This window comes from Embiotoca jacksoni, unplaced genomic scaffold (assembly GCF_022577435.1).
Source record: "Embiotoca jacksoni isolate LCO1_2020_lvr unplaced genomic scaffold, fEmbJac1.0.p SCAF_42, whole genome shotgun sequence".
NCBI classification, from domain to species: Eukaryota; Metazoa; Chordata; class Actinopteri; family Embiotocidae; genus Embiotoca; species Embiotoca jacksoni.
The window spans coordinates 920119-932500 of NW_027185395.1; the positions used below are offsets into that span (position 1 = coordinate 920119).

A 12382-nucleotide genomic window follows, 5' to 3' on the forward strand; every position below is an offset into this window, starting at 1 on the left:
CATTCTTTTAACAACACTTTTAAAGTATTTGAAAACCTGTTCTTTCTGTAATACTATGTCCATATATTCATTTCTGATTCATCTAATTTTGAAGTGCTTCAATGATTTTTTTTCTGTTGTTGATCTTTTGGACGATGTGGGGTTGTAACATCATTGTTGTTCACTACTTTTAAACGTTGTGTGGTGTGTTCCCACAGAGAAACTAAACGAGACGTAACTTTTAATGCCTGCAGTCTAAAAAAGAAAAGCATGAGAAATGTTTTACTTGCAACAGAACACATTGCATATTAATAAAATATTCAAAACACAAAATACTTTAAATTTCTGCTGTAAAACTTCAGCTCAGACAACATAAACAGACATGACAGCAGAGGTTGCCATGGTAACAGGCTACAGCTGCTGTTACCGTAGAAACACGTAAACAAGAAGCTCAGGGGCAGAGGAGAGAACATGTCCACCAGGAGAGAGAGAAGAGCCGAGGAGGAGGTGAAGGAGAGCGTCTCTGAGGAAGAGGAGGAGGAGAGGAGGAGTGCTGAAGAGGAAGACTTGGAGGAGGCAGTGAGGGCGGCTGCCTCCTCCACCTCCTCCAGGAGAAGACCTGGACTTCCAAAACAGAGAATCATTGTTCACGTCCCAGAAGCGGTGGACGACTTCTTCAGGAACTTCCTCCTCCGAAGCGGCCTGATCCGGACGCTGAACAGTTTCGAGACAGAGTGGTACGGATCAGCACAGACACTCCTCACAACAACAACAACAACAACAACAACAACAACAACAACAACAACAGGCGTGTCCTTCACCCCCGATGCTCTCACACACAGACAGCTCCTCCAGAATGAGCTGGACTCGGTCCGCAGAGAGACTCAGCTGCTGAGGCAGGAGGTGCATGCAGCAGGGGAGGTCCTGGTGAGGGTCCAGAGGGAGAGGGACTTCCACCGCCTCCAGACCCGACGGGTCGCTGAGGACAAAAACAGGCTGATCCACGACTTCAAACAGCTGAAGAAGCTCCTGGAGTCCTACGAGCCGGCGCTGAGACACCTGGAGGACAAATACCAAGCAGCCCTGAGGCAGAAAATGCACCTGAGTCTGGAGAAGGAGCGAGTTCAAAACACCGCAGACCGGAAACTGAACCTGGAAAAAGCCCAAGAGAAGAAAGAGAGGAGCATCAAACGGAGCAGCAGCGGTGACCGATCAGCAACGAGCAGCGGCAGACACCTGAAGGACTCCGACTTCCCGGTCTGCAGCAGGCTGGTGAACCCTCACCGGGCTCAGGTCAAACCTCCACCGGGGAAAAGCCGCACGTCCTTCAGCCTGTCGCGCTCCATTAAAGGCCACACGATGCCAATCAGCTGCATCGACCTCCATCCCGGGAAACTGATTCTGGCTTCGGCCAGTGACGACTGCAGCTGGAGGCTGTGGGCTCTGCCAGCCGGGGAGAGGGTGAGACCAGCAGGGCACTCTGGGCGGGATTAGGATTATAATTATAATTATAATTATAATTATAATTATAATTGTAATGTAACACCAGATTATACTGTAACACTAAAACATCAGATTATAATGTAACACTAAAACACCAGCAGGGAACTCTGGGCGGGATTAGGATTATAATTATAATTATAATGTAACACTAAAACACCAGATTATAATGTAACACTAAAACATCAGATTATAATGTAACACTAAAACACCAGATTATAATGTAACACTAAAACACCAGCAGGGCACTCTGGGCGGGATTAGGATTATAATTATAATTATAATGTAACACTAAAACACCAGATTATAATGTAACACTAAAACACCAGATTATAATGTAACACTAAAACACCAGATTGTAATGTGACACTAAAACACCAGATTATAATGTGACACTAAAACACCAGATTATAATGTAACACTAAAACACTAGATTATAATATAACACTAAAACACCAGATTATAATATAACACTAAAACACTAGATTATAATATAACACTAAAACACCAGATTATAATATAACACTAAAACACCAGATTATAATGTAACACTAAAACACCAGATTATAATGAAACACTAAAACACCAGCAGGGCACTCTGGGCGGGATTAGGATTATAATTATAATTATAATGTAACACTAAAACACCAGATTATAATGTAACACTAAAACACCAGATTATAATGTGACACTAAAACACCAGATTATAATGTGACACTAAAACACCAGATTATAATGTAACACTAAAACACCAGAATATAATGTAACACTAAAACACCAGATTATAATGTAACACTAAAACACCAGATTATAATGTAACACTAAAACACCAGCAGGGCACTCTGGGCGGGATTAGGATTATAATTATAATTATAATGTAACACTAAAAGACCAGATTATAATGTAACACTAAAACACCAGATTATAATGTAACACTAAAACACCAGATTATAATATAACACTAAAACACCGGATTATAATATAACACTAAAACACCAGATTATAATGTAACACTAAAACACCAGATTATAATGTAACACTAAAACACCAGCAGGGCACTCTGGGCGGGATTAGGATTATAATTATAATTATAATGTAACACTAAAAGACCAGATTATAATGTAACACTGAAACACCAGATTATAATGTAACACTAAAACACCAGATTATAATATAACACTAAAACACCGGATTATAATATAACACTAAAACACCAGATTATAATGTAACACTAAAACACCAGATTATAATGTAACACTAAAACACCAGCAGGGCACTCTGGGCGGGATTAGAATTATAATTATATTTATAATGTAACACTAAAAGACCAGATTATAATGTAACACTAAAACACCAGATTATAATGTAACACTAAAACACCAGATTATAATGTAACACTAAAACACTGGATTATAATATAACACTAAAACACCAGATTATAATATAACACTAAAACACTAGATTATAATATAACACTAAAACACCAGATTATAATATAACACTAAAACACCGGATTATAATATAACACTAAAACACCAGATTATAATGTAACACTAAAACACCAGCAGGGCACTCTGGTCGTGATTAGGATTATAATTATAATGTAACACTAAAACACCAGATTATAATATAACACTAAAACACCAGATTATAATATAACACTAAAACACCGGATTATAATATAACACTAAAACACCAGATTATAATGTAACACTAAAACACCAGCAGGGCACTCTGGTCGTGATTAGGATTATAATTATAATGTAACACTAAAACACCAGATTATAATATAACACTAAAACACCAGATTATAATATAACACTAAAACACCAGATTATAATGTAACACTAAAACACCAGATTATAATGTAACACTAAAACACCAGATTATAATGTAACACTAAAACACCAGATTATAATATAACACTAAAACACCAGATTATAATGTAACACTAAAACACCAGATTATAATGTAACACTAAAACACCAGCAGGGCACTCTGGGCGGGATTAGGATTATAATTATAATTATAATGTAATACTAAAACACCAGATTATAATGTAACACTAAAACACCAGATTATAATGTAACACTAAAACACCAGATTATAATGTGACACTAAAACACCAGATTATAATGTGACACTAAAACACCAGATTATAATGTAACACTAAAACACTGGATTATAATATAACACTAAAACACCAGATTATAATATAACACTAAAACACTAGATTATAATATAACACTAAAACACCAGATTATAATATAACACTAAAACACCAGATTATAATGTAACACTAAAACACCAGATTATAATATAACACTAAAACACCAGATTATAATGTAACACTAAAACACCAGATTATAATGTAACACTAAAACACCAGCAGGGCACTCTGGGCGGGATTAGGATTATAATTATAATTATAATGTAACACTAAAACACCAGATTATAATGTAACACTAAAACACCAGATTATAATGTGACACTAAAACACCAGATTATAATGTGACACTAAAACACCAGATTATAATGTAACACTAAAACACCAGAATATAATGTAACACTAAAACACCAGATTATAATGTAACACTAAAACACCAGATTATAATGTAACACTAAAACACCAGATTATAATATAACACTAAAACACCAGATTATAATGTAACACTAAAACACCAGCAGGGCACTCTGGTCGTGATTAGGATTATAATTATAATGTAACACTAAAACACCAGATTATAATATAACACTAAAACACCAGATTATAATGTAACACTAAAACACTAGATTATAATATAACACTAAAACACCAGATTATAATGTAACACTAAAACACCAGCAGGGCACTCTGGGCGGGATTAGGATTATAATTATAATTATAATGTAACACTAAAACACCAGATTATAATGTAACACTAAAACACCAGATTATAATGTAACACTAAAACACCAGATTATAATGTAACACTAAAACACCAGATTATAATATAACACTAAAACACCGGATTATAATATAACACTAAAACACCAGATTATAATGTAACACTAAAACACCAGATTATAATGTAACACTAAAACACCAGCAGGGCACTATGGGCGGGATTAGGATTATAATTATAATTATAATGTAATACTAAAACACCAGATTATAATATAACACTAAAACACCAGATTATAATGTGACACTAAAACACCAGATTATAATGTAACACTAAAACACCAGATTATAATATAACACTAAAACACCAGATTATAATGTAACACTAAAACACCAGATTATAATGTAACACTAAAACACCAGCAGGGCACTCTGGTCGTGATTAGGATTATAATTATAATGTAACACTAAAACACCAGATTATAATATAACACTAAAACACCAGATTATAATGTAACACTAAAACACTAGATTATAATACAACACTAAAACACCAGATTATAATGTAACACTAAAACACTAGATTATAATATAACACTAAAACACCAGATTATAATGTGACACTAAAACACCAGATTATAATGTAATACTAAAACACCAGATTATAATGTAACACTAAAACACTAGATTATAATATAACACTAAAACACCAGATTATGAAGTATCACTAAAACACCAGATTATAATGTAACACTAAAACACCAGATTATAATATAACACTAAAACACCAGATTATGAAGTATCACTAAAACACCAGATTATAATGTAACACTAAAACACCAGATTATAATGTAACACTAAAACACCAGATTATAATGTAACACTAAAACACCAGATTATAATGTAATACTAAAACACCAGATTATAATATAACACTAAAACACCAGATTATAATGTAACACTAAAACACCAGATTATAATATAACACTAAAACACCAGATTATAATGTAACACTAAAACACCAGATTATAATATAACACTAAAACACCAGATTATAATATAACATCAAAAACACCAGAATATAATGTAACACTAAAACACCAGATTATAATGTAACACTAAAACACCAGATTATAATGTAACACTAAAACACCAGATTATAATGTAACACTAAAACACCAGATTATAATATAACACTAAAACACCAGATTATAATGTAACACTAAAACACCAGATTATAATGTAACACTAAAACACCAGCAGGGCACTCTTGGCAGGATTAGGATTATAATTATAATTATAATGTAACACTAAAACACCAGATTATAATGTAACACTAAAACACCAGATTATAATATAACACTAAAGCACCAGATTATAATATAACACTAAAACACCAGATTATAATGTAACACTAAAACACCAGTTTATAATGTAACACTAAAACACCAGATTATAATGTGACACTAAAACACCAGATTATAATGTAACACTAAAACACTAGATTATAATATAACACTAAAACACTAGATTATAATGTAACACTAAAACACCAGATTATAATGTAACACTAAAACACCAGATTATAATATAACACTAAAACACTAGATTATAATATAACACTAAAACACTAGATTATAATGTAACACTAAAACGCTAGATTATAAAGTAACACTAAAACACCAGATTATAATGTAACACTAAAACACCAGATTATAATGTAACACTAAAACACCATATTACAATGTAACACTAAAACACCAGATTATAATGTAACACTAAAACACCAGATTATAATGTAACACTAAAACACCAGATTATAATATAACACTAAAACACCAGATTATAATGTAACACTAAAACACCAGCAGGGCACTCTGGGCGTGATTAGGATTATAATTATAATTATAATGTAACACTCAAACACCAGATTACAATGTAACACTAAAACACCAGATTATCATATAACACTAAAACACCAGATTATAATGTGACACTAAAACACCAGATTATAATGTAACACTAAAACACCAGATTATAATGTAACACTAAAACACCAGATTATAATGTAACACTAAAACACCAGATTATAATGAAACACTAAAACACCAGATTATAATATAACACTAAAACACCAGATTATAATGTACCACTAAAACACCAGCAGGGCACTCTGGGCGTGATTAGGATTATAATTATAATTATAATGTAACACTAAAACACCAGATTATAATGTAACACTAAAACACTAGATTATAATATAACACTAAAACACCAGATTATAATATAACACTAAAACACCAGATTATAATGTAACACTAAAACACCAGCAGGGCACTCTGGGCGGGATTAGGATTATAATTAAGATTATAATGTAACACCAGATTATAATGTAACACTAAAACACCAGATTATAATGCAACACTAAAACACCAGATTATAATGTAACACTAAAACACCAGATTATAATATAACACTAAAACACCAGATTATAATGTAACACTAAAACACCAGCAGGGCACTCTGGGCATGATTAGGATTATAATTATAATTATAATGTAACACTAAAACACCAGATTATAATGTAACACTAAAACACCAGATTAAAATGTAACACTAAAACACTAGATTATAATATAACACTAAAACACCAGATTATAATATAACACTAAAACACCAGATTATAATGTAACACTAAAACACCAGCAGGGCACTCTGGGCGGGATTAGGATTAAAATTAAGATTATAATGTAACACTAAAACACCAGATTATAATGTAACACTAAAACACCAGATTATAATGTAACACTAAAACACTAGATTATAATGTAACACTAAAACACCAGATTATAATATAACACTAAAAAACTAGATTATAATATAACACTAAAACACCAGATTATAATGTAACACTGAAACACCAGATTATAATATAACACTAAAACACCAGATTATAATGTAACACTAAAACACCAGCAGGGCACTCTGGGTGGGATTAGGATTATAATTAAGATTATAATGTAACACTAAAACACCAGATTATAATGTAACACTAAAACACCAGATTATAATGTAACACTAAAACACCAGATTATAATATAACACTAAAACACCAGATTATAATGTAACACTAAAACACCAGATTATAATGTAACACTAAAACACTAGATTATAATATAACACTAAAACACCAGATTATAATGTAACACTAAAACACCAGATTATAATGTAACACTAAAACACCAGATTATAATTTAACACTAAAGCACCAGATTATAATATAACACTAAAACACTAGATTATAATGTAACACCAAAACACCAGATTATAATATAACACTAAAACACCAGATTATAATGTAACACTAAAACACCAGCAGGGCACTCTGGGCATGATTAGGATTATAATTATATTATAATGTAACACTAAAACACCAGATTATAATGTAACACTAAAACACCAGATTATAATATAACACTAAAACACCAGATTATAATGTAACACTAAAACACCAGATTATAATGTAACACTAAAACACCAGATTATAATATAACACTAAAACACCAGATTATAATGTAACACTAAAACACTAGATTATAATGTAACATTAAAACACCAGATTATAATGTAACACTAAAACACCAGATTATAACGTAACACTAAAACACCAGATTATAAAATAACACTAAAACACCAGATTATAATATAACACTAAAACACCAGATTATAATGTAACACTAAAAGACCAGATTATAATGTAACACTAAAACACTAGATTATAATGTAACACTAAAACACCAGATTATAATATAACACTAAAACACTAGATTATAATGTAACACTAAAACACTAGATTATAATATAACACTAAAACACTAGATTATAACGTAACACTAAAACACTAGATTATAATGTAACACTAAAACACTAGATTATAATGTAACACTAAAACACTAGATTATATTATAAAACACTATATTAGAGTATAAGACACTATACTATAGTGCAAAAAAACCATTTTATTTTTAATTTCAAGAGATGGCCTGTATACATGCAGCTAGACAGTGATTCCATTTGTTTCTGTTTCTTATACGATAAAATTTGGGTCTAGAATTCTGATTCTGTTACAGTTACCACACATCAGATTTCATACACTGGAGGCTACTTTTATCATTTCAGTGATTTGTATAATTAACTGTTAACCAACATGTACAAATTCAATTCCCCTAAACAGTGATGCAAAAAGACGTTAGACTGACTGGGTCTGACGCGCTGTGATTTGATATGATGTCATTTAATGTGTTGTCAGGTTGGCCAGATGGTGCTGACAGGTGAGGGTCACTCTGATTGGCTGTCAGGCTGCAGTTTTCACCCCGATGGATGCAAACTGGCAACGACCAGCGGAGACACGACGGTAATTTGGTCCTCACGATGTCACAATACAACAATGCAGCAAGGCACAGCTGGGCGACAGATTCACAGACAGTCAACCCCCCTCAGTGACTACCAGCATAGACTGTAAATAAAAGTGGGCGGAGCTTTCAGGTGTGAAAAGTGATGCCATTGTGGAGGAGCCTTGAAGTGTAAAACCACCAGGGCCCACTAGGGGCTGTCTCCATAAAGCCTCTGGCTCAATAGACTCCCATTCAACTTTTCTCATGAAATACAAAGCCAACATTTTTTTTCTACAAGTCATTATTATGTCTTTCCCTAAATTCCCTCCTTCTTATTCGTCTTCTGGAGTTCAATCTGAAAATAATTCCACAATTATGTAGATTTCACAAAGTCCTTTATATTTGGGGGCGTGTCTGTTTGACTGACAGGCTTGGGGTGCAGTCAAACTTCAGCTATAGGTGGGCGGGTGTAGTGTCAGTGCTCGCTGCTCCCCAGTTCACAAACCGCTGAGTGATGTCACAGTCGGTCGTTGTGAAGCCTACCTTTGACCCTTGACCTTTGCTCGTCCCGCAGGTGCGTCTCTGGGACTTTTCTCTCGGCTGCTGCGTGTTGACTCTGTCAGGTCACAACCAGCCCACCTGGGGCTGCTCCTTCCACTCCTGCGGTCACTTCCTGGCCTCCTGCTCCGCCGACAGAACCGTCAAACTGTGGGACCTGAACAGCCAGCGGTGTTGGTCCACGCTGCGCCGACACACGGCCTCCGTCAACAGCGTCGGCTTCCTGCCCTCCTCCAACCTCCTCCTAACCTGCTCCTCTGACAAAACCCTCTGCCTATGGGATGGCAGACTGGGTGTCTGCACCGCCACCTTTCACGGACATCAGCATCCCTGCAACCACGCCACCTTCAGTCAGGCGGCCGATGTCGTGGCCTCCTGTGACTCTCGTGGCGTCATCAACCTGTGGGACGTGAGGAGACCCGAGTCACCGATGACCGCTGTAGACGTTGGCCCGCTGGCCGCCAACCAGGTGGCCTTCAGCCCATCGGGGAACCTGCTGGCGGTTGCCAGCGGCGACAGTTTGGTCCGACTGGTGGAGGTGAACTCCTGCGCAGTGAGCGGCCTGACGGGACACGGCGGCAGCGTGCACAGCGTGACGTTCGACCATCAGGGGGAGACTGTGATGTCGGCGGGGGGTGATGGGGTGATCAACGTCTGGTCATGACTTCTGTTGGCTTGTTTTTGTTTTCTCACAATTCTTGTGTACAGCTGGTTGTTGAAGTTTTTCTACACTATACAGTATGACAATAAATGTTCATAAAACAGTCCAAACCTGGAAAAATTCTGATTGAAATGTTCAACTATCTGATCAAAGAAAAAGATGATTATGAACCTGACCTCCGGTTTTTGTGCCTTCAAGTAGAACTCATGAGGTTCCAACTGAAGGGAAACAGCAACATGGACACCAGAGACGTTTTATTAAATTACAAAGAAAAACTCCCACCAAAATCTAAATATATTAGCAGAACATCCAGAATAGTTTCTGAAAGCGTCACTGACAACAACTCATGAACTCTGAAAATTCCGATGTCATGAATACAAGAGTTCGTATACTCTTCTGAAAAAGATAAATACAAAGCTATTTGAAGGCAGCAATAATTTAACCTCAGCAGACTCACAGCACTTAATGATTTGCCTCCTATTAACCTACACACACACACACACACACACACACACACACACAGGCAGCAGAGCTGCTCGCCTGCTATCAGGAGCAACTCATTTCTCAACTGGTCTTTCTTTGACCTTGTGACCTTTCCGATTGAGCTGAATGAAAAGTGTTTTTGTTGTTTTTTACTAATAAACCACAGCTGTTGTGAATTCAGAGCAAATTAGTCCTGCTTGCTTTGTGTAACAAATGAATAAGAATCTGTAACTAAAGTTTGACTGTTAGATCCAAGACAGTCAGAAGGTGTTTTTAATTATGCAGAGTTGCATTATGGGAAGTGTAAGACCCAGTGTTTTTGGAACAAGACTAACAATATTGAATACAGGTCCGATATATTGACCTCTGCTGCTCTAATTTAGATCATTCTTTATAAAACCTTTTTCTTGTAAGTCCAGCAGTTTAATGGAAGCTGCACTAAAAATGACAGGAGATAATATAAAAAAACAAACTTTGAAAAGCCACGAGTGAAGAACCAACACCATGAAGTTAGTAGACCAGCATGTGTTTTAATGTGAGTTGTCGGAGGAGAAAGCAGCAGCTGGAGACGAGCCCGTTACATGTGAAGTATAAAAACGCACATCTGTTACAAAATATACATCAAGTTATCTCCTCTGAATGCTGATTGGACGCTTTAGTGCCACTCAATATGACGCAGCAGAGAAAACACTGTTTTTATCACCTAAAAGTGAATACAAATACTTTCAAAAATAATCAGAATTTCTGTTCATGAAGAGGAAACAGAACTGAAAGTATTGGCACGCCTGCGTAAGGCTGTTAAAGTTATTAAGATGTTGTTTAGACGGTAAAAAATAAATAAACTTGAATGTTGAATACAGCTTCAGATCCCGTATATTCAAAAAGGGGCAACAAAATATCAGCATGTCACTGGTGTCGGACGATAACGACTTCAAGATGAAATATTGTTACACGCCCAAAATGAACATGAATCATGGCAGACCTGTAAAATGACACGTTAGTTATGTCAGTAAAGATCACGTTGATAGAACGTGTTTTACACACCGGCAGTAAAGTGATCTTTACTTTTTGACCTGTGAATGTGTGCGTTTTGAAAAGCATTGCATTTGATGTTATATCAGGATAAGAGTGATTACAATAACGTGTTGATTGTTTCCACTACAGACTTGAAAAAAAGATGCGTTCACATATCAACACTTTGAGTTGGGAAATATCTGCAATAAATCTGCATAACGTCCAAAACAGAGCGTCTGTGTTCAATAGCTGACGGGAGGCATCGATGTCTTCTGTATCATTAAGCTTTAAATCCGACATATTGAAGTTCTCAGAGAAGTGTTGGTGTCCTGGTGCTGATTACAACGTGGATGTTGAAGAACAGTTGTGTCTCCACACATCTCTTAGTTCTGGCTTTATCATCTGTGGAAGCTCCAGTGCTGACTGTGCTAAAAATAACTGGTAGGGTTTGATAGCTTTGCATAACAGATGCATTAACGTGGGTAATCCAATTTTTTTTTACCTGTTTTCTTTTGACAAAATGAACTCACCACCTCACTGCATCAGTGTTAATTAAAGGACTTTGTCTAAATATGTTAGTTAGTAGTTTCCTTCAGATGTAGACCAACATTAAGCATAGGAACGTGCTATAACATGGGCTTGTAACATTTAGCATTATGAACAAGTTCTGGGCTCAGTTTGAGCCTGTCCTTCATATTTTGAAGATGCTGGACTTTATTCTCTGAGCATCGGTTTGTCGTGTAGACAGGAAGGTACAGGACGTGTCTTCACCCATCAGGACAGTCAGCTGCGTTTAAGTTTTAAAGCTTCTTTCACTGTAACACTTGACATTTCTAAAAAGGAACAGAAGCTGAGTCTGGTTTAGTCTATGAGTGTAAACATGAACCGCATCTTCTCTGAGATATGAAC

General features: G+C 35.5%; 2 protein-coding genes across 2 annotated transcripts in view; one reads left to right on the top strand and one right to left on the bottom strand.

Annotated features, from left to right (window-relative positions):
* The first annotated feature begins 450 nt into the window (after positions 1–450).
* LOC138210019 (sperm-associated antigen 16 protein) lies at positions 451–10518 on the top strand. Its single transcript, XM_069168916.1, has 3 exons — positions 451–1440; positions 8673–8777; positions 9332–10518. The coding sequence occupies exons 1-3, from the start codon at positions 451–453 to the stop codon at positions 9977–9979; spliced, it is 1743 nt and encodes a 580-aa protein (XP_069025017.1). The 3' UTR covers positions 9980–10518.
* A 435-nt stretch (positions 10519–10953) lies between these two features.
* The window catches only part of cunh18orf54 (chromosome unknown C18orf54 homolog), a 17378-nt gene continuing 15949 nt past the window's right edge, over positions 10954–12382 (bottom strand). Inside the window, exon 15 of the mRNA XM_069169014.1 lies at positions 10954–12382. This exon is cut by the window's right edge and continues 178 nt beyond it. The gene's annotated coding sequence lies outside the window, so the exon portion shown is untranslated.

Bases quoted from the DNA above. Each gene is read 5' to 3' on its own strand.
- LOC138210019 (XM_069168916.1), top strand. From the start codon at position 451: ATGTCCACCAGGAGAGAGAGAAGAGCCGAGGAGGAGGTGAAGGAGAGC. The intron at 1,441-8,672 runs GTGAGACCAGCA...ATGTGTTGTCAG, and splicing joins CTCTGCCAGCCGGGGAGAGG to GTTGGCCAGATGGTGCTGAC. The intron at 8,778-9,331 runs GTAATTTGGTCC...CTCGTCCCGCAG, and splicing joins CGACCAGCGGAGACACGACG to GTGCGTCTCTGGGACTTTTC.